The sequence below is a fragment of the Poeciliopsis prolifica genome, unplaced genomic scaffold (assembly GCF_027474105.1).
Source record: "Poeciliopsis prolifica strain line A6 unplaced genomic scaffold, Auburn_PproV2 SCAFFOLD020, whole genome shotgun sequence".
Lineage (NCBI taxonomy): Eukaryota > Metazoa > Chordata > Actinopteri > Cyprinodontiformes > Poeciliidae > Poeciliopsis > Poeciliopsis prolifica.
The window spans coordinates 2,657,828-2,680,395 of NW_026562395.1; the positions used below are offsets into that span (position 1 = coordinate 2,657,828).

Here is a 22,568-nt window from a genome sequence, read left to right on the forward strand (position 1 = left end):
TGGGGAGGAGAGAAAGAGATGACAGAGATTCAAAGCCTCAAGCTGGATTGTGTTTGTGTTTCAGCTTCCATATGAAATACAGCGAAGAGGTTCTTTCTGGAGCCGGCTAATGCTCACCCACACATCTGGCCACTACCCGCAAAGAGTCTCATTACGTCAGACTTTATAATGAACTACAACCGTGCTAACGCTTCATGGCCGGATATTAAATTAGAAGATGTGTCTCATCAGCTTGGAAACTGCAGAATCCATCAATAATGCCTTGGGACATAAGTACTTCCTGTGAATTTCCAAACGCCTCATTTTATTCTATCAGTGGGAGCCAGAGTCTCTCGATGGAAGAAACCATTTGGACTCGTGAACGGGGGTGTTCGCTTTTCAGCTCACCCACTTTTTAAGATACCAGCACGTCTTTCTTTAATCCATACGAACTAATATCATGTAAATACTTTGCAAGAAACACGGATTTAAAATAAAAGGACAGTACGACGGTTTGTAAAATATTTAAAGCACATTGTGAATTCCTACCCTCCTGAAAAAGTTGGTACGTCTTACACCCTGCCGTTAGCCGTTGTTGTACCCTATGCTACTGAACAGATTTACCGCGATACAAACTAGCTTCCCACTGGCCTTAATCGCCAGAAAAGATGCTTCTTCACAGGATTAAAACGATAAAACAAACACCAGGACGTCTGGGAAAACTTTACCCAACTGTGCCCAAACTTTGATACGACCACCAACCAAATATAGTTTTGAGTGTGTTAGCTTTGTTTTATTATCTCCCCACTAATTTTTTTTGCCACTGGTCCGAGGTTTTCAGCTTCTTTCTTTTCCTTTCTTTTATTTTTCCTTTTCATTGGAGGAGCCCAGTCTCATGAATTCGCCGAAAAAGGACGGAGACGATGATGTGCCCGTTAAAGACCCGGTGAAATACGGAGAGCTGGTCATTTTAGGGTAAGTCTTTCTGTAACGTAACGGTCGGAGTGGTTGGTTGGCGGGGGGGTCGAAACGCTCCAGCGGCAAATCACATTAAACGCGTGGGAGCTCCGTTAACGCAGTAATCCGCGAGGCGACGTGTTAAATCCGGTTTTACTCACAAACACGTCGCTCTTAACATTGTTTTTCGACGCCAGCTGTGCTGTACTAACATAGTTGGGCTCGTTCATCACACATGCCCGTCGGTTCTACCAACAGTCTTGACAGCGTAATAGTGATATAAAGTCGGTGGAGCGAATGAGCCGAGCAGCGTTTTGTAAATAATATCCCGGCACGTAACTTAAAAATGACCGCTTTCAGTGTAAATGGCGCAAAGTCTGCAGTTGCTGTACTACAGAAGAAGGCTACTACGGTGGTAGCCGCTTATTCATCAATGGTTGTAGTGGGGGTGAGCAGGCTGAAAGCCCCAATGATGTCATCCACTGCTGGATCCGCGACTGCCTAAAAGTAGGTCTGAGGAGCAAACCATTGTCAGACACATGCATGCGCCTCACTTTTAACATAAATATGTTCATCTATGTATTGGGGTCTGGTCGTTAAGAATTTATTTATTTTTTTTAAATCGTCTCAGTCTGATTCATGCCAGGGATGAAGGCGGAGGAGGTGAAGTAGGAGGATGAAGAGGAGGAGGAGGAGGAGGAGGAGAAGAAAAGCCCCTTTACATCACCAGCGCGCACACATGCATGCAGTGGGCAGGATGTGCTGATGACAGCCACCGGCTTCCACAGCCTCTCCAGTCCCTAAAGCTGCACGCTGTGCGGAGGTCTGCAGGGACCATAAATGCCACCACACACACACACACATATATGTACACAAAGATGCACCATCATAACCAAACTGCCAATGCAGAGCTTCCTGTGGCTGCCAAAGATAAGTGACCTAATGGCCTATCCCTTCCTTCTCCTCGAATGAGCATAGAGAGGAGACTCTCATGTGGTTGCTCTCATCAGCATACCGATTAGTTGCCCCCGCCGCCTTGTTGTCTGTCTGTTTGAACAGAGCTCCCCTTTACATCCTTAAGATCAGGATGAGTAACAAGTGAGAGCCTTTTTCAGTTCGAGCGTGGCTATCTGCATCCTGTAATATAAAAGCAGAGGGGGGACAAATCAGGCTTTTGCTGACTGATACCGATTTCTCGCTGCCGTTAAGCTTCGACCTGTAAACTCGATTACTGCTCAAGAAGTTGCAGGGTAATGCTTTTTACTGAAATACGTACCTACCACAAACGCCAGTGGTGAGTTCATTCTGACTGTGCTGAAGATAGAGTAACGCAGCTGCTGTCGGTCAGTTGTTGGCTTAAAGATCGGTGCTCCTCTCACCTACAAAAGACAACTTAAGCTTTCTGAAAATGTTCCAAGTCACAAAAAAACACAATACCTCCACCAAGCCCTCTGATGAAGCAGCGCCGTTCTAAAACCATCAACATATGATTTTTGTTTTTCACAAAAAATGTGAATACAATGAAACTGGTATTTTGTTTCCTCAAATTATTCTACGAGCATTTGAAATTGCTCAGACACCCTTCATTCAGTGATTATAATCTGATTATGCCAGGAAAAGAAACATTTATAGAAGAATACAAGAGAAGAGCCGGGTTCCTCCAGAAAACCTGCGATTGCCAGTGGTAGGGGTTGCTAGGCTGGTCATCCCACCGTGTTTTTGAGTTAAAAAATGGTCAAAATTGACAGAAAATTTTAAAATGTCTCCAATTAATAGTTATTTATTATTGGAATACATTAACATCAACTATAAAGTCTTTTAAAAATCCAGGAAATTCAGGTGTAAAAATGTTTTTGAACCCTCTCCAGGCAGATGTTTCAGATTTGCAACAACTTAGCTAGTCTTTGCAAGTAATTTGAGCCTGAGAGGGTTAAGATTAACAATATACAATATTACAACAGAAAATGCTGTGCGGTTATGAGGTATAGCATAATGTTTTTACTAAATTGATCCTAAAATATGTTTTCGGTAGGACTTGTTAGAGACCATTGATCACACAGCAGTCCCTCCCCGCACCCTTTAAAAATCAGATCAAATATATTTAAACAGGCCTTTCTTTCTTCTGCTTCCTGTCTGATATCATTACTCCCAGGCCTGTTTTGTGCTTGCGTGCTTTTACATGGATAAGGTCAGCCGCTGACGCTCACATGGCCTCTGCGGTTGATGTCTGCCTCACTGCGGTCCGTGGGCTCTGTGCAGCCTCGTCCTGCCAACATTCGTTGTCTTTACTAGTCTCCGTACGATGCGCCACGTCCAGCAGAGTTCGCCCACACTCGTCAGCATTTCAAACATCTGCCTCCGCGCGCATCCTCGTCCACAACCCCGTGGTGCCTTCCGACCCAGTCCCCTCGCTCCCCGGCCCTCCAGTGTTCTGCTGAGTATCAACTTTGACGGAAGCAGGCTCCCGGTCTGTGGTGGCTTGCCCTTAACAAAAATAAACCCCGTGTTGAGGGGCAGAAGGAGTGAATATTTCATACGGTCTTTGCGCATGCGTGTTGCGTGGTCAAGGTCCGCAGATGTACCATGAGGGTCTGGATCTCCCTGTCTGGTGTTGTTTCGGATTTATGCTTCTGGTTATAATTTTTCAAATTAGATTCTGGCTGCTTTTATGCCCTTTCTGTCTTATGTACTCCATTTTCTCTAGATATTTTCTCTTATGATCTCTGATGTTCTGCCTTGTATTTTGAAACTCAGACCCCGCAGAACTCTGTCCTTATGTGTCCTGTTTCATCCCGACCCAGATTAGTTTGATCTGACTGGCCCGGACATAAAAACCTCAGGTTAACTTTGAGTCATGCTCCTTGATTTGAACAATGCTGCGCTACTGGTGGCTTGTTCGAAATGTCGTCTTGGTAAATTCACTTTGATCAGTCCGGTTAAAATGAGTTCAGTTTGTAAAAGAAAAATAAGATAGATATAAGAAAGGTTTGGCTGTATTTACACTGATATGAGGAAATATGTTTCTGTTTAGGTGGAGTTGTTTTTGGTTTGTTGCCATATGATTAAATTATACTTTCACTAGAGCTTTAACTGCTTCAGTTAAAGTACAAAAATATTCTCCCTATTTGAGCTTTTTCATATTTTGCCAAAAAAAAAAACACCAAAAACTTCTAAATATTGTTTTGGAATTTTATGTGATAAACCAAGCCATAAACAGTGGATAAATATTGAGTAAAATAAAAGTGACCCTTGAATTTTCATATTTATTACACATACAAGCACATAGTTTGGTATCCATTTGTGTTCGACCCCACTGATTCAACATTTAGTTTTTTTTTTATCTTCTAGTTGTAATTTGCCAGTTTATGCATCAAAACGCTGAAATAGTTTTCACTGTATTCCTTAAAGTCAGATGGAAGGAAAACCATCTGTATACAGCGATTTCAAAACATTTCCACTAACTGTAAGGTTTTTCTTTCTTTCTTTAACTAGGCCATTCTACAAACAGGAATATGCTTTGACCTAAACCATTTAATTAAAACTCTGGCTGTAGAGTTTGTGTTGTTTGCCAATCTCAAGTCCCTTGTAAACTCTGCTTTTTGTTGGTCTGTCCAATAAAATGCTGAAAATTGCGAAGAGCATGAATACTTTCCCCGTATCTGTGGGCCAATATGGTCAGTTGATGAGTCTTTTGACAGTCTTGTGGTGTGCTGGGTTCTCACCCCCCCAAGTGCTTTCGATAATGACCAAAAACTGCTGATTACCAAAAGAAGCACAGCCCCTTCTGTGTGAACCCAAACCATGAAAATGATGTTTTATGCAGCTTAAAAACTTTAGATTCGTCTGAACCAGCTCTCCAACAAAGTTTAACAACACACCAGGCTGGTTTGTATTCAATCAAATGTACCTTTATTCTGAAATCTTCCTTCAGCACCAAGAACGAAATGTAAAAAAATATTTTTTTAGACGGTTGCAGTCAGGCAAATGTAACAAGAGTTAAAGCTTCAGTTAAAGCACATCTTGATGATGCTGTTTGTTTCAGATGACTGCTCCAGCTGAACGACTCATTGCTACAGCTAGCTATTTGTCTATTTGTCTCATTTAATTAATTCCAGGGGAATAAAAAATATATATATATACCTCCAAAGATCTGCATGACTACTCAAAGTTGGCAGCATCACATACAAAGAAGCAGTGAAACAAACAAAACAAAAAACTTGTTTCATTTACAAATATGTTTGAAATGACGCTATAACAAACCAGTGAACTGGCTAGGCTGTATGTTTGGTCTCTCTGTCATTCAACACTACAGATCGCCTGAAAGAAGAGCGACTTATTGCAATGTTCTGATTTCCCTGTCCATCTCCAGGTACAATGGCTCTCTCCCGAGCGGAGACCGCGGGCGCAGAAAGAGCCGCTTCGCTCTTTACCGAAGGGCCAAGGCCAACGGCGTCAAGCCCAGTGCTGTGCACATCCTCAACACGCCGCAGGACAGCAAGGTATGCATTTGTGTACGCTGAAACGGCTTGCAAGTTTCCTGCCTTTGATCGTGTGTTGGCCTTTGTTTGGCTGTCAGAGGCAGGAAGTGAACTTGTTAAGAACGGCGTTTTTGTGCTCTGTCCCTTAAGTCGTCCAACTTGGGTTTCTTGGGAACATATATCATAAAAGATTTACCATTATCTGGTCGAATCACAGTAGATTTTTTATTTTTTAACCAAACTGAAACTGTTAATTTTGTCAGTGGTAAAAAAATAAAAGTTGCAGTGTGCTTATGCTGCTTGTTGCTGCTTTCATGTTGCAGGCGGTCCACAGCAGAGGGCAGCACAGCATCTCTTTCACACTGTCCCGTAACCAGACTGTGGTGGTGGAGTACTGCCATGACAACAGCACAGACATGTTCCAGGTAAAACACACAAAACAATCTTTAAGACACGGTTGCGTTTCTTTTTTGAAACATCCTCTTCCTGATACCCATGTGATCATGTGCAGGTTTCTCCGCAAACGCTCTGATGTAATGCAACATGAAACTAGGCATATTATTTCAGTTCAACGTTGCGACGATTAAGAGCTAAAAATAATTTTCAAAGAAAATCTATTTTTGTCTTAAAACTTAGGCTGTTGTTTTTTTTCTCCCCCTTATTTCCTATAAACGATGAATCGTATTTCCATTTCCTTTTTAATAATTGAAAACATAAACAACCATGGTTCAAAGTCTCAGTAAACTTCAGAGACCTAGTCAGAAACTACAAAAGATTACTTATTAACCGATTCAGCAGTCATGTCACCCATTTTTTAGCATCGGCAGTAACAAACTGTAGGTTTGGTTTATTTTAACACTGTAATGAAACATGAGTGAATTTTGTTTGTCATGCAGATCGGACGGTCCACAGAAAGTCCCATTGACTTTGTGGTGACCGACACCTCCGGAGGGGGGACAGAAGGAGAAGACCCATCCATCGCTCCCAGCACTATCTCCCGCTTCGCCTGCAGAGTGGTGTGCGAGCGCAACCCGCCCTACACCGCACGCATTTACGCCGCAGGCTTTGACTCGTCGAAAAATATCTTTTTAGGGGTGAGTGTGACAAGAGTCCTGCACAGAGGCTCTTTCTGTTTGGAAATGCTGAAGCGGCGCTCTCATCACTAGGAGAAAGCAACCAAGTGGAAAAATCCCGACGGCCACATGGACGGCCTCACCACCAACGGGGTGTTGGTGATGCATCCGGAAGGTTTCCCGCAGGACCCCAAGCAGGGTCTGTGGAGGGAGATTTCCGTATGCGGAGATGTCTATGCCCTCAGAGAAACGCGCTCTGGGCCCAGTCGGGGCAAACTGGTGAGTCACCTCAGCGTTGGTTTGCTCCGTAGATCTGGTTTGGGTTGAATATCCCTGTCTGTATGCAGGCAGAAGGGGAGAGCAGCGCACTGCGGGACGGCTCCCTGGTGGATCTTTGTGGCGCCACTCTGCTGTGGCGCACAGGGGAGGGACTGATGCGCGCTCCCACCCTGCGTCACCTAGAGGCCCTTCGTCAAGAACTGAACGCGTCCCGACCGCAGTGTCCCGTAGGCCTCAGCACGCTGGCCTTCCCAAGCTTACCACGCAGCCACAGGTGAGGCTGCCGTCACTTGATTTAGTGTTGACTTTTTCTGTCAGGCAAAAGTTTGAGTGACTCGAGGCAGCAGAGGCTGCAGGTAATTAGCAGCTAATACACCTTTGTTCGCTAGCTTACTTTTTGATTTATTGGTGAAAACTTTTCACCAAATAAATATACATATGTATGCATATTGTACATTTACCATGGTTAAAAGTCCTACATTTTGTCATGGTAAGACTATTTAATCTCGCATATGCTATGCAGTTGTTTTTTGTTTTCTTATGTGACTTTTCTGTTTGGCAAAAGTTTGAGTCACATCCAGACATTGAGATCAGGGAGTTGTATGGATCGAGGCGGTTGCGGCTACTGGTAGCTTAATGCTAATACACCTTTGCTAGTAAGCTAGCAAAGGTTTTGCGTTTATCATGGGTACAAGCAAAATTTTTACAAAATTCACATCCTTAAAAAGTCTTAAATGTATGTACTTACGTAAATGTAAGTCTAACACATATAAATATAGTACATTTATAGCGATACAGGTCTTAATTTTCACTCATAATAGCCTTAGAAGGTCTTAAAAAGTCTTAAATTCGAGTTGATAAAACCTGCAGAGACCCTGATTAACACCGATGGAAGGGTCCATTGTTACAAACATACAAGGAATTGCGTGTCGTTACATCGAGTTGATTTGTTGCCGCAGCCTTGAAGAGCGTCAGCCCTGGGTCTACCTCACCTGCGGCCACGTCCACGGACGCCACGACTGGGGCCAGAGATCTGAGAGGGTGGAGGAGCCCGGGGAGGGTGAGGGCTCCACCAAGCGCCGAGAATGCCCCCTGTGCAGAAGCGTGGGCCCCTATGTGCCGCTGTGGCTGGGCTCTGAGCCTGCCGTGTACGTGGACGCCGGAGCGCCCACTCACGCCTTCGTACCGTGCGGCCACGTCTGCTCGGAGAGGACAGCCAAATACTGGGCTGAGACCCCTCTGCCCCACGGGACACACGCTTTCAGGCCCGTCTGCCCGTTCTGCTCCGCCGCCCTCGGTAACCCCGGCTGGATACGGCTCATCTTCCAGGGCCCCATCGACTAGCTGGACCTTCAGTAACCACCATCCCAACCACAGGAAGCTACTTTAGCCTCATTCCCGTGGCAAACGTCAATGATGAATCAATTCAGTGTTGAGCATGGCTGTCAGGGCAGCACATGCGTTCTGAGTGTTCGACCACGCTCTCCAACGTTGTGTTACAGAATGTTGCTCGATCCGTCCCCTTGTTTATCCTTCAGAGCTTCAAGATCAGGAGGACATGACAGACGAATCAGTACTAACAAGTAGATAGTGATTCTTCTAATCTAACAAAAGCAGAGTGAGCTAATTTTCGTTACGTAGAACGTAAAGAGAGTCTTTGGTGATGCTGCTTGACCTTTTAAAAATTCCTCACTGTAAGATGACTCAGCCCCGTTTTACTGTAACTACACACGATCTTTTTTAATTCTCTTCAGAGTGTGAAATCTTAAGTAGCTTTTTTGCACATACAAAACGAATGGCCTTGACTGTCTCTTTTCCAGCATTAATTGCAGCTGTGTTCATTCAGTCCACTAGCACTTCTCCCGCCGATATTACATAAGTCGCCACTTTTTGAAGATACTTTTAATAGAAATGGTCTACAGAATAGAATAGAATCACACAGATTCCCTGTGTGACCGTAACATTCACTGCCTTCAGTTACTTTCATCTTCCCAAATTTTTGTGTTGCCGCCTGAAACGGGAAGGCTTACCCCCTTAACTACACTGAAAAATGAACGTTCCGACTGATCCATTTAATCGTTCTCCTTCGTCTTCACCAATCCTTTTAGTGTTAAATCTATGCACAGATACTCCTGTAAATGAAACCCCATGGTGAGCATTACGTACGGCGCCTTTCAAAAGTATTCACGCACGTTAAACTTTTTCACATTTTTTCATTTAAACAAGAGATAATTGAGGAATGGAAGAAAAATTCTGAATGGTTCTAGTCATTTTATTTTTTATTTATTGTATTTTTTTTGCAAATCAGGATCTGAAAAGTGTGGTGTGCTTTTGTATTTACTCCGATAACCACATATCTAAAGTCATGTCCCACCAAGTGCCTCCAGAAGCCATCCAATTGGTAAAAAGAGTTCAGATGAGAGAGTGAGTCGACTGCATATTTGTGTAAAACCGCGTGTATGGTCTATATTGTGATACACCACAAATCTGGCCTTTGTGGAAGAATGTTGAGAAGAAACTTTACTTTGCATTAATGTCAGAGTTGATGGAAGATGGTTGGAGCTAAAAACAGGTCAATTGTGGCCCAACAAAAATGTGGCGCTGCAGGGCAACTACTTTCATCGTGCAGTCAGAGGGCAATTGGAATCGTTTATATCAGAATATGCATGTGTCTAAATGGCCCAGTCAAATTAGGCCTCAATCTTTGACATTATTTAAAAATGAATGATCAGAAAACCTTCCAGTTTTAAAAAGTTGAATGTGGAAAATGTAAGTGTGAGAGGGCTGCAGCTTTAAGTGGAGCAAATGGTTAAATTCACAGAGGAGTTAAATACAAATTCATGCCACTGTTTTATTTGAAGAAGTTTGGAAAAAAACTACTTTGTGTAAAACCCCAACGAAGTGCAATGAAGCTCACGGTTGTAGCCAGTTGCGAAAAAGTTAAAAGGGTATTAATACATTTGCGAGAAGCCGTACCGTAACCTCAGTTATGAAGCAGAACGAGGATAAACAAAGGCAGGGAATTAAAACTGGGTTCACTTCACTTCACAACTCTCCAAAGCAATAACAGCACTTGCATAGGTAAGCTACTTGTTTTTTCTACGTATAGCCAGGAGTTCGGTCGGCTGTTCCTGGAAGCTCAAGGGGAAGAAAGAAAGAAAAAAAAAGGGGCGGGGAGTTTCCAGGTTCAGAGGTCAACCAGAGGTGTGTTCAGTTCACCAGATTCTGCGTAGCGTCCTCGCCATCTTAAAGGAAGTCGACGGGTTCTGAACTGCTTCGATTCTGAACGGCCCTCGGGTCGCTGAACTTCTCCCGTCAGGGTCCGTGTGACGGAAGGGGCGGTATGGTTTGATCTTGTACGACCTCAAAAAGAAAAAAAAACAACTTTTGTTTCAAAGGGGTGGGGGGGGGAATTATTTTGTTAAGCAAAGGGGGAGGGCTTTATTTTGGGGGAAGCGGGAGGAATTCTTTTAGATGTTCAATGTTCAAAACAAAGAAAAAAAAATCTAATAACTATTTTTCTATTCGCAGTGGATCTAGTTAATTATTCCTATATGGTGTGAGCGAGTTGTGCCCAGCTGTAACTGTGCAGTAGATCAGGAGAGCCAGTGAATGAGAAGACATTACCAACACTGTGTCCACTTCCACTCTGCTACCATCAAACATTGCCCAGACAATGAATGTAGCCAAATACTCTGGCTATGTTTAGCCTTTGCTGGTGCTCATACTGAATGGTCTATATTGTGATACTATTTTTGTAACTGGATATTACGGTGTAGCTTGGTGAACTAGCTCGAAAAGGTGTGATTTCAATAAATAGCCTCAAGTGTGAAAGACCTGACGACGTCAGCTATACACGCTCACATGGGAAGCGTGTCCAGCTCGCATGCGCTGGACAGTATATACGCTACACGGACACTTATCCAGAAACTTTGCACGGTGGTTTGCGAATTCGTTGCTCAACGCTGAGCGAGTATGTCACAGTTAAGGTCGTCTTCCGATTCCTCAGTTAATCTGTTTTTTTGTAAAGTTTTGTTCGAGGGAAAAACGAGTCTTACAAAATAACAGGGATGCACGGATATGAAAATTTGGGCCAGTAACAATATCCGATATTAATATTGCTGTTGCGGCTGATAACCAACATTTACCCATGTTATTTATTATTTCACTACCCTTTTGACACCTAAAACAAAATAGCCGCACTTTCAGTTAAAATACCCACAATCCTGCACTGCATCACTTTGACTGTCACATGACCAACCTTCTCCCTTTCCCCTACCAAAACGCACAGCAGCAAGATGAAAAAGAAAAATCCTCCCGGCTTTATTTATCGGACCAATATGTTATAAAACCACTAATATCAGCAGGTATCGATGTTAGCGCCGATATATCGTGCATCCCTGAAAAGAAAAATAACATAATTCTTGATATAATTTCATAAATGACACCTCTTGTACTGCTATGCTAACATTTTCCAATAATTCTTCTGCAGGATGTTGATTGACTTGGCACGTTTCATTCAGCTGTTAAAAAAATCGCGTCCAGAAATACTTCTCGATGTACCGTTTTTGGAATGTGACATTTGTTTTATTTTTTTACCCATTTGAAGCCTGAATGCCGGATGTGTTGTGCGGTGGATAAGTGATGTTGTGGTGACAATAACAGTAGCTCAGGATTAGCAATCTCAGAGTCACAGCTGCCAGGGCAACACTAGTGCAACATAGAGAAAACAAAGTTTGTGGAAATATTCAGCTGTTTGAGGTGAAGAAGGCCTGATGACAATTTTGAGCAAATATATCTCACCTGAAATAAATGGCTTACCAGCTCATGATGTATTTCAAGCCAGGCCTCAAGGTTTGGAAGTATTTTGAGCAGCCAGTGATCCACACCACATATGACAACACACAAAAAAGAAAACAATTGATCCAAAAATGTGACCTTTTTTTAAATTTTTTTTTTTACCTTTCTGGATAAAGAAAATCAAACCACTTGGATTATGTCACTAAAATATTGCATGTTTAGTTTAAAATATAAGCGGGTGGAAGTTAAAAATGTTGTGGCCTGTGAGTCCTTTCAACTTGAACATTTTAGCCTGTGTGGAAAAAAAGTGTGGACACCCCCTGATCCAAGTTGATTTTGTGCTGCAGTGCCAGCTGAAATTCATATTATGTTGATAAAAACTCCTTCAATATGCATACACAGCACTGGTCATGATCGCCAAGGACGAGCCTTTCAACAGCGCCAGACTCAGTTATTGGCACCTCTGGTAAAACCGCGTGTACGTCCTTAAATTGTGTGGTTGCTATGGAGACTTCGCTAAAGCTGAATCTCGGGTCCGTGTCTGGCCTCGTTGGTTTCAATTCCTGTCATCCAAAAAGATGATTTATTATCGCTTTGACCGTGAAGGGGAGGATTTATTTTGTTTTAGCCTCCCCCCGTAACCTGTGAAGATCAGCACACCTACCTAATCTGACCGGCGTGGTCTCTTGTTTTTCCTGTTTTGAAGAGCGGCTTTCAGAAACCAGCTATAATCTGGTTGCCTCTGTGTCGCAACCAGATTATACGCCAGAGAGTCATAGATTATTGATTAAAATGTTCCTGGAAACTGATCAACTTATAACGTCTAAATGACAAAACTGCGTCAGTTTACAGAAATCCTTAAGAATTCAATAAATGTGTCACCTGGAAAGAAGAAAAAAATATATATATATCAAATTAAAGGTTTCATTCTCTTTGAAGTTGTCCAAAAGTCAGACCTTTGGTGGGATTATGTTCAGGCTCTCTGCACATCTACTTCAATAAGCGTGCCAATAGGTGTGAAACGGTGCTGTTATTAAAAAAGGAGGAGGAAAAACCGACTCCAACAGGCAAACATCAGCTGGCGGTTATGAATCGTGTCAACCTCAGCGAATGGTGCTCGAGATCTCCGCCCGTAATTGGCATGTGGATGGATGAACTGTTGCGGCACCGTCATTTTTGCTTTTTCCTCGCTCCCTTTTCTCTTCTGTAATATTTGCTCGCGTTTAGTCGTCGTTGATTTATAGGCGTTGACGTGTCGCTTTCTTTTATTTCGTTTAGGCCTTAGTTATTGAGCAAACCTCTCACAGTATTTTAGCACAGCATTAATTTGTTCAATACCACCAGTGATATTGTAAGCTCTTCACAAATGTAGTCTTTTTTTTTTTCCCATGTGTATTCACTGACCCTTATTCCAGGTGGTGGAAACTCCTCATCTTCTAAGCTCTCCTTAACGTAGGTGAGTGAGTAGCTGATGTGTCTAATACAGCGAAAAACCTCACAAATAACAAACAATGCATTCCTTTGACTATATCTTATGTACAGCTATTTTGTATTATTTTATATCATGTTCTTCTGTAACTGTCCGGTGCACAGACAATCGCTATACACATGTCAATAAACCAGACTAAAAAGAAAACTTGTCTGTTTCTTCATAAGGTAAATGTGTTTCCAGCAGAGGGCGCCCTCTGCCAGCGCTGAGGCTTAAGTCTGGCAGGAGCTGGTCTGCCATGGTTGCTTTGGATTGCATCACCGCTTTAAAACACTCATCTGCTTTAATGAGCCGTTTTGGCAGTCAAATACGGTACATCGGCATAAAAGTGTGATAAGAAGCTGAAAATTACAGAACGCCCGATCCTCAAAAAGCTATTGAGGAGACGGAAGAGAATCCGAGAGGTGGAAAGGCTCGCTGCGAGTCGCTTCTTTCAGAAGTTAGTTCAGAAATGATGTGACTTTTTGAAGCCTGAGGAAGAGTCCTTTTCTTTCAGAGAGGAGTGTGTCATGGCATCAGTGATGCATTTAAAATATTTTAGAGCCATCTCAGTCTGTGTAAGAGAAACCATCTTAATTTTAGGAAGAGTTGAGACATTTAACTACGGGAAGCCAGGCTGGGCTGTTGTGCGGATTGGATTTACTGCTAAGATCTGGACCAAGCATCATATTTTTTACTAGAACATAAAAAGACAGAAATCATTTTCATAAGGAAGGAACTTTGATCAAAACACAAAGAACACATTTTATAAAGCTGCTTGCCAAGCATTTTTGTAAAAATCAATTAAACTATTTTTATATGTAGTAGCAATCAATATGGACAGCTATTATATTTTCTGCTCTATTTTTCTGCAAAACATTACCTTTTATCTTCAAATATAGACAACGGATAGTTCAACAAAATCTACTCTACCAAAATTAACATCTAGTGTCATAACAAATGGCATTTAAACAAAGATCTTTAAAGTGCTATTTGCATTTTTCTTGCCTTTTCAGCTCATTTTCTGGTTTCTAATCAAATTCCACCTTCAAATTGTGTTTAACTTGTCTTGTAACGCTCGAGTCATATTTCAGAAAAGTGATTGCCAACAAGAAAACCCAAATGCAACTCGAATGCTTCAGAAATTATGTCGGAAGCGGTCAAAAGTCTTTAATCTGTAGCAGCGTTTAAGCTGACCATTTTTGTGCACTTTGTGATTTCATTGACCTAAAGTCACACAAAGCATAATTGTGTCTTTTCTTTTTTTAAGTATGTATTTTGGGAAGTCCTGTAATCATGATTTAACACGGGACATGATGATGAATCATTAATCATTGGCGTTTTGAGCATCAGAAAACATTTGTTGTGGAAAAAAATATATTACCGCTCGTCAACGTTGAATCACATCAAACACATCAAATGTTCGGTAACTGTCTTACTGCATCTAAGTAGTGCAGATGAAATCAATCCTGAACCTTTTTGATTCTCTCATTTTTAAGACCCAGTAAATTTTCTTGGATGAAAGAAATCACACAACCAATCAAAACAAAATTCACAACTTGCCAATACTAATCATCAAATGTTTCTGGTACAAAACACCAAACTATTGTGTGGCCTTTGGGTTTGAAAAACTTCATGTTTTCTTTTAATAAGACAATTAATGATCAAATATGAACTTCTTATTTATTGAGTGACATCGGTAATAGTATTTAAAGCTATTTTCAGTAGTTTTTCTTTTCTCTTCACATTATCCTAAAGTGCATAGCCCATGTGATGTGCCATTACACACTGCTTATTTTAATTCCAGGGCCCCTTACAGTCACACTGGGAAACATGTCGTACGTAGCTTTTATGTATCGTGTTGCGCGTTTGGTGGAGGTACTGAGTATAACAGGTGATGTCTCAGTGGACCGATTCTTCAGTTTGGATCCCAGCTAATTATTCTGAATCCCTCTTTGGGAGAAATGGAAACCAGAAGGTTTCTGTTATGGGGATTGTGTGTGTGTGTGTGTTAATCAAAGGCCCTAAAATCTGAACCCTCAGCGGACTCTACTCTGTTACAGGGGGTAGCAAGGGAGGGCGTTTCTGCAATTGTTTCATCTATCCCCCATTACCTCCATACACTGGGAAACTTTAATTAAGCTGGGGCCGGATATGATTAATTAACTTTAAGACTTTCACGTCCTTTTTTTTTTATTATTATTATTTATTTATTTTTTTGCTTCAGTATATTTCACTGGGCCACTGGAAGAAATTAGCTGCATAATTTCCAAATCCAATTAATGCCAATATTAATGCACCGCAATCTGCTTTCCTGTGTTCTCTTGTCTTAGGAAGCTATTCTCTTTTGTGGCTCCACTGTTAGAGAATACCAGACCAAGTAAGCTGAGTCGGATGTATTAAACAAGGGTGAGGTTGTAATAAGTTTGATTATTTTAAGGAGTTTATTATGCCGTGTTATCCTGTTAGGGTGATGATGATGCTGTGGCTCCGGAGTGGTAATCCAGACGGTCTCGTAGCTCGACAAATGCAGCTCCCGCCTCCCCGTGGATCCTGTCGTCCCACATCATCATTTTTAGTTGGACAAGGCCAGCATGGGTGTAGGTGGATGAGATTATGACAGACAAGGTAATCTGTTTAACACCTGTCACACACGGCTCATCCGCTGTCACGGAGATACCTGTTCACTGAGACAGTGGTGGGAACCCAAACCCGACCCATCACCTGTCTGTTTGCTTTGTTGCTTTGACATCTTAGAGTTTATATCTGGAAAAATATCTAAGGGCTTTAGGATTACAACAACGTACAATTGGAGGTACAATTTCCAATTAGCAATTTCTTTCAGCATTTTTACAAGTTTTACTTTGTTAAAAAAAAAAACACACACACAATACCTGTATGTACAGTAGGGAAAATAAGTATTTGATACACCAGCAATTTCTTAAGTCTCATTACAGTAATTTTTATTGTAGGCACACCTAATTATGAGACAGAAACTAAAAAAAAACTTACATTGCCTGATTTTTAAATCAGACAATGTTGGACCAATGTCGGACTCTCCTGTCCAGTTCTCAATTAGTTTAAATATTACATGAAGAACAGGAATTTCTTTGTTTCAATAGGTAATTTCTCATTGAAGCGGACCCCTCTTCTTCAATAACTACATGCTCCCACTAACTCAGGTTATACCAATAACCTTTCTCCGAAACTTTCTCCAGCTGAACAGAAACAAAGAAGAACGATCTAGAGTCAATGCCCAGCTTCAGTTATTGATCACTAAAAACTAGCGATCAGGCCCGAAACCTGGGAGTAGTGATGGACTCTGACCTGAACCATAAGAGCCACACAAAGACAGTTACAAACTCGAACTTCCACCACCTGAAAACATCTCCAGGATTAGAGGACTAAAGGCTCAGCCAGATCTAGAGAAACTCATCCATGCGTTTATCTTAAGTCGCATGGATTATTGCGACAGCGTCGTTACAGGCCTGCCTAAAAAATTAGTCCTCCGCCTTCAGCTGATCCAGAACGCTGCTGCTCGCGTTCTCACTAAAACCAGGAAGATAGAGCACATCACACCAGTTTTAAAATCCCTACACTGGCTCCCTGTAGCTCAATGAAAACACTTTAAAATACTGCTATTAGTTCATAAATCACTGAACAGCTCAGCCCCACAATTCATTAAGCGTCTGATGTTATATCAACCTTCCAGACCTCATAGGTCTTCTGGTTCTGGTTCTGCTCTGCACCCACAAAACCAGCTAGAGTGAGACTTGACGCTGGAGAACGGGCTTCAGAAAGCTTGCCAAAGTGCGGGACATGGCCAGTTTGAATAATGATCTATAAATGGCCTGAGGCAGGTTCATTACAGAATTGTTTTACAAACAAGATAAGTGGTTCTCATCTGACCACCTCCATGAAAACTTTCTTTAGGCGCCCCCTCACAGGAGCCTGAGTGAATCGAGGCCAAAGCCAGCCTCTGTTCTCACATCTTCCCTCTCTCACTGCGTGACCGATAACTGCCTCGAGGTGCAGTTTCTGTAATTCTCTGTAAATGACAGCTAATGAAGATGGTACATCCTCTCATTACTTTGTGTCGTTGAGGGCTGTCAGATGATGCAAGCGCATGTTCCGGGCTTCGCTTTCTCCCTTGTTTGGGGAAAACTGCTTCCTCGTCCCGCGGGCACCTTCTGCGGTCAGGGAAACCGCAGCTCTTCTCTCCCCTCTTCTGCCGTATCAAGCTCACACTCAATTAACAGAGCGTGAAAGGTGAGAGCCGTTTTGAAAACATTTCTCATTACACCTTATCGCTGGGCCACAGAGGGGGGCAACACGAAGCAAATTAGAGGGGTGGGATGAGAGATGGAGAGCGAAGAAAGGAGGGAAGAGTGCCGGAGACATCAAAGTGTTCTTGCTCTATTTAAATTGAGTGATCTTGTGTGAAAAGATCCACACTACACAAAGATTAACCCCATCCACCCTCCTACTTGCACACACAGCTAATAACGCACCCACGTACCCTTGGATTTATGTGTCAGGGGTTAATAGCTGTGAGCAGGAGGACACTGGGGGGTTTGTGTGGGGGGTTACTGAAAAATGCACGCGTGTGCCTGTGTGGAACGCGTTCATGTGTGAGGCGGAGATGTGTGTGCGTGTGTGTGAGAGAGAGAGCAGAGTTGGAGATCAAACAGAGAGAGCATGAGAGGCTCAGTTTCATCATGGAGTGACAGACTGACACCAATCCCACGAGCAGCGCCGCTGGAACAGACCTGCCAGCTCTTACAGGGAACACACACACACACACACACACACACACTCACTCAGTGGCTGGGAGCTGATCTGTCGCCTGTTTTCTGCCAGTTTCATCATGTCCTTTACCGAGATGCAAATTTGACTCATTTTCATTACATTGCAGAAGTGTTAAGCTTGTGGAATATTTGCATATGTGGGCTTTTTTTTGTTTGTTTCCGCCGGGATGCGTTACCTGTTGTGGTGCAGCTCGTAAAGAAAGAGTGTGAGCGCTCCCTCTGTCGCAACCCGAGTCGTCTTCCCCTGTAGGTGTGTGCCTGCTCAATCCCGCCCGGTGGATTAGTGACGTCGGTGGAGCTCGCCCTCTCGCTCCGATAAGGGCGTGCGCCGTTGCGTCCCGCTCCCTGCTCCCCGTGCTCAATTTCAGATAGAGCTAATGGAATCTGTCCCGCGCGATTGTAATGCGAACGAGACTCATTTTCCACGGAGCTTGGAACTGTCAGCTTGGCAGGGTGATGCCGGGTGGAAGGCGGGCAGGATGCGGATGCATGGGGCGGGGGGAGTTGATGTACCAACAAGGAAAGGGGTGATGGGATGGGGCTGCAGGAGGTACAGGATGAGGTGTTGTGTTGTGGTGAGTCTCTAAAGTAAAGGGGTGCCTCCAGAAAGTTCTCAAAAGGCGGTGAGATGATTTGACCCATTGGGCGATATGTCGGATCAACTTGGTTTATTCTCTTCTGTGTCGGACACTGTGAAATGGATGCAGAGTTTCCCCAAGAGGCAAAGAAAATCTGTTTCCTACAGTGTGTTGCTGGCTCTAAAGTCATTAGGAACTCCAGTGGATCACAGTGAGAGTCATAATCCACATGTAGAGACAAAGCTGGAGCAGTTGAAAAACTTTCTCAGGAGTGACCAACACAAATAACTCCAGAGAGCACAGCAAAAACTCACCAGGAGGTCAACACTGGACAATACCCAGGGGTTGGCAGGCCTGTTATTTATTTAAGTAAAATGTCGAGCAAAAATTAAGCTTTGAACAAACTAGTGGCAAGCATTTTTAGATGTGACTTAACGTTAACCAAAAGCAGCATTTGATCTCTGCCACAAAGCCAACTTAGTTACTTTGTCCTGCTCTGAATCAGCTACGCTCATTTCTCTGCATTGTTTTGACAATTTTATCTTTCCGCTTAATGAGCATTGTAAAATGTTTGCTACAAGAAAAGTGCTTTTTCATGTTGCAATGATATTATTGTTCTAACAGATTTTACTGTAACCAGAACTTTTAATTCTTACAACATTTAGTTTTATTGTCAGCTACAGAGTCTAATCATGTAGTAGAAACACACTGAGGGTCGTTGGTTGATGATTTCAGACTATCTAAATGATCTGTCCTGATAATTCATTAGAGGTGTTTATCATCAGTGGTGGAGCCCAAGGCTGTGTATTTTTCATGTCCGCCTGTAGGTGGCAATGTTTCCACAACGAACACTTCACGAATAAGACCGACCGCTGACCATTTCTCATTCCTGGACTTTTTTTTTTTTTTTTTTTTTTGTGCATGCAGCTTTGTTTTACTGTCCTTCTATAATATTTTATCCCCTTATTTTCCCCTCTCATTTATCCTATTACTGTTGGTTTTTATTAGGTTTATTTACTAATCACCCCATCAGTTTCCTTGTCAAAGTTACACATCAATTTCCTTCTATAATTCAGAGAATATAATGTGTTTTGGTGAAACACCATTTACATGTACATACAGAGTGGATGAATTCAAGTCGTACCAATGCCTTCTGACACCCTCTTGGTCTCTGTGATGCCCAATTCAGCAAAGGGAAAGGAAGGAAATACCAATTTGGCCGCATTACAGGGATTACGGCGGCTGGCCTCTTTAATCTGGGACAGACTGCGGCATTTGTCGGCACTTAAAGCTGCCATCAGTCGCCCTCTCCCATCCAGTAAACGCTGCTGCTGCTGATTAGACTCTGTGAAATAAATAAATGACCAAACAGCAAAAGCTCACAGCCAAGCTTTAAACCGCTGGAGAGACACTCTCCTTTTAATTATGCAACGCTTCCCAAAAGCATTCACACCATTTGTAATTTCACATTTTTCTAGGTTAATACCAAAAACAACCAATGCACTTCATTGGTATGTGGGTTTATGTTGTAGACCAGAGCAATGAGGACAATAATTGTTGGGGGAATGAAAACCATCGTGGTTTTCAACATTTCTCATGAATAAAAATACTCTTTTAAGAATCATTTTTTACTACAAACGCCACTCTTGTGAAGACAATCAATTCAAATGAATTTCATGTCAGAGTATCACTGAAATATTTTTTGAGTTGCTAGGATGAACAGACTTTTGCAAGGCACTCTGGATCACATTCCCGGCCCACCCTTTACCATGAAACAAAAGGAAACCTGTGTGTTGTAATAAGCACGTCCAGGAAGTTGTCATGTTGAGATCGTAACTATTAATGTAAATTCACTCTTCAAATTTTGCAATTTTCACCAGTCGGAACAAACGTTTTGCAAATCGAAGCGGTCACCTGAACGTTTTCTGGCCAATCACAGAATTTCAACCTATCACTTTAAAACCCTACTGACTAGCAAACCTGCAAGATGAAAGCATGTGTGTGCTAAGCTGTAATATTTTCCTATTTTTTTTATTTTTGTTTTTTTGTAAAAGCCATTTTAAGATGTTCATATTAACTTTGACGTTGAATTCTTACTTTGCATTTTTGACAACTCCTCAGAACATGATTGCATTCGTGCTAAGGCTGCCGTTTCAAGAAGGTGCTTGAAAATATTGTTTGCACGTTAGATTTTAACTATGTCGTGTGCAGGAATTTAATCATTTTTTTTCTAAAACTACTATGTTGTGGCAACAAAGAAGAGTAAAGGTAAAACAAAATGCAACTTCGATCGCAGCTTTTCAAAGTCAAAAACACAAAAACGAAAAGACATCCTAGAAGGACTGTATAATACACTTTAAAGAGGAAAAGGATTAATGTAAATATGCTTCTGCAAGCACACAAAAACTGCTGCACACATGCAGGTAAACCTGTTCTTAACCACTGCTGGAGTTTCCCAGGAAATATTAAAATAACTCGCTGGATTAAAATTCCTCAAACTGAACATTAAAGAAACTCATAGCTGAGCTTCTATAGAAATAAAAGGCAAGTCATAATATTCCACAGTGCGGAGTGAAGAATCAGCGGCTGAAGGTGGCAGGCTGTGATATCGAGGTGGAAGAGTGTAACGTCGCAAGGAAGACAGGCTGATAAAAAGAACGAAGCCATTAGTGGAGAAAGAGAGAAAGGCCCCCACAAATTGGCAAAGGGAAGTCAGGGTCTCTCTGCTTTGCATTTCATTTACATGGCTGGCCGTATCGACCAATCGGATTGGGAGCAGAGCCCGAGGCTTAGGAAAGCGAATAAAGACTCCAAATGCCTTCACTGCTCTCATCCCTCTCGCTCATAATACCCTGTCTGCCCTTCTTTTCTGTGGCTCCCTCTCTTTCCTCCCCTCGGTGTCATAATACCCTTTCTCTCCCCATTCTCCTCTCCCTGGCGTGGTGCTATAAGCAGACCCTGTCCGATGTGATAGCGGGATGAGGAGAGGTGAAGAGGAAGAGGGGAGGGAGGAGGGAGAGCTGCTTCTTCAGCCGCACGTCGCAGGTGAAAAGCAAAACGGAGTGGGGTGGCCATTGAATGTTTTTAAGTGGAAACTGTGGGAGCAGGTCCACTGTCACAGTGATGTTTTACTTGTTTCACTTGATCAGGACGTGCTCTTTTTCTATCACAGTGATACTGGACAGTACAGTGACCTCAGCTCCCCTCACTATTCTCCGCAGGGTCTCGTTGTTTACTGTATCAGCTGCAGTAGTAGCAGCTACTGCTACAGGGTTTCTGCTCAATCTTCCTGTCAAAAATTTCAGACCACTTTTAGATATCACCATTCTTTTTTTTAAGTTTTAATGCAGTATTTCAGCATATTTGCAGCTTTATGGGAGTTTGTCTGATTAGCTGACAGAAAGTCTTTGGTACCCTGTTTCCTATAGATGTTTTTTTGGTTTTGGCCGGAGACCAAACTAAGCCAACTATTTTTTTTTTTTTGTTGTTTAGACTCCATTTGTCGAGATACACAGATTAAGCCAGTTCAAAGCTCCACTTATGCGTTTTCTGTAAATTTCACACACAAAAATCACCTGTTGATGATGAGCAAGGATGATTTTTGGGGGGGTTTTCTGACATGCGGTATGTCATCACTGGGATGTTGTAGCACGCACAAACATGTACACACTGACTACTAATTGACGCTGCACTCTTGAACTCATTTAGATCTAAATAATAATATGTGGGAAGAGATACTACAAAACCCAAGAATGGCCCCAGGCACTTTTTACAAGACACGCGTATTTACTAAACACATGCACTTATTCCACACTTTCATCCAGACATTAGGGGCTCAATTTGAGGCATATTACAAGTTTAGCAATTTACCCCCATCCACGCGTGACAAAAGACTCAAATGAAAAACTGGAGGAAAGACTTGAAGAACAGGTTAAGAACCAAATTCGTGGTTTTCATGGTCATTACAAAACTGGCTAGTTCGCTTAGTAAATGCACAATTTTAGCATGTCACCCCACCCACATATTGCTCAGACAACACTGTAAGGCTCCCGCCCTCCCTCATTGTCCCGACACACACCCCACCAGCTTCATTTACCGTTAACCATCCATAACAATGCCTTATTTGTCAGTGAGGAGCATCCTCAATG

The 22,568-nt window shown here is 42.4% G+C and overlaps 1 protein-coding gene across 4 annotated transcripts in view; it reads left to right on the top strand.

Moving 5' to 3' along the window:
- The first annotated feature begins 575 nt into the window (after positions 1-575).
- The window catches only part of LOC129369055 (E3 ubiquitin-protein ligase pellino homolog 2), a 45,647-nt gene continuing 23,654 nt past the window's right edge, over positions 576-22,568 (top strand). The window contains exons 1-8 of one of the 4 annotated variants that reach the window (XM_055044354.1): positions 576-756; positions 863-954; positions 5,306-5,435; positions 5,738-5,839; positions 6,311-6,508; positions 6,581-6,766; positions 6,835-7,040; positions 7,726-10,158. In XM_055044354.1, the coding sequence (XP_054900329.1) occupies positions 875-954; positions 5,306-5,435; positions 5,738-5,839; positions 6,311-6,508; positions 6,581-6,766; positions 6,835-7,040; positions 7,726-8,110 (1,287 nt within the window). In that variant the 5' untranslated portion in view covers positions 576-756; positions 863-874 and the 3' untranslated portion in view covers positions 8,111-10,158. Of the gene's footprint in view, positions 955-1,628; positions 1,760-5,305; positions 5,436-5,737; positions 5,840-6,310; positions 6,509-6,580; positions 6,767-6,834; positions 7,041-7,725; positions 10,159-15,503; positions 15,663-22,568 lie in introns of those variants that run through there. The other 3 variants (XM_055044357.1, XM_055044353.1, XM_055044356.1) reach the window with 3 other exon arrangements.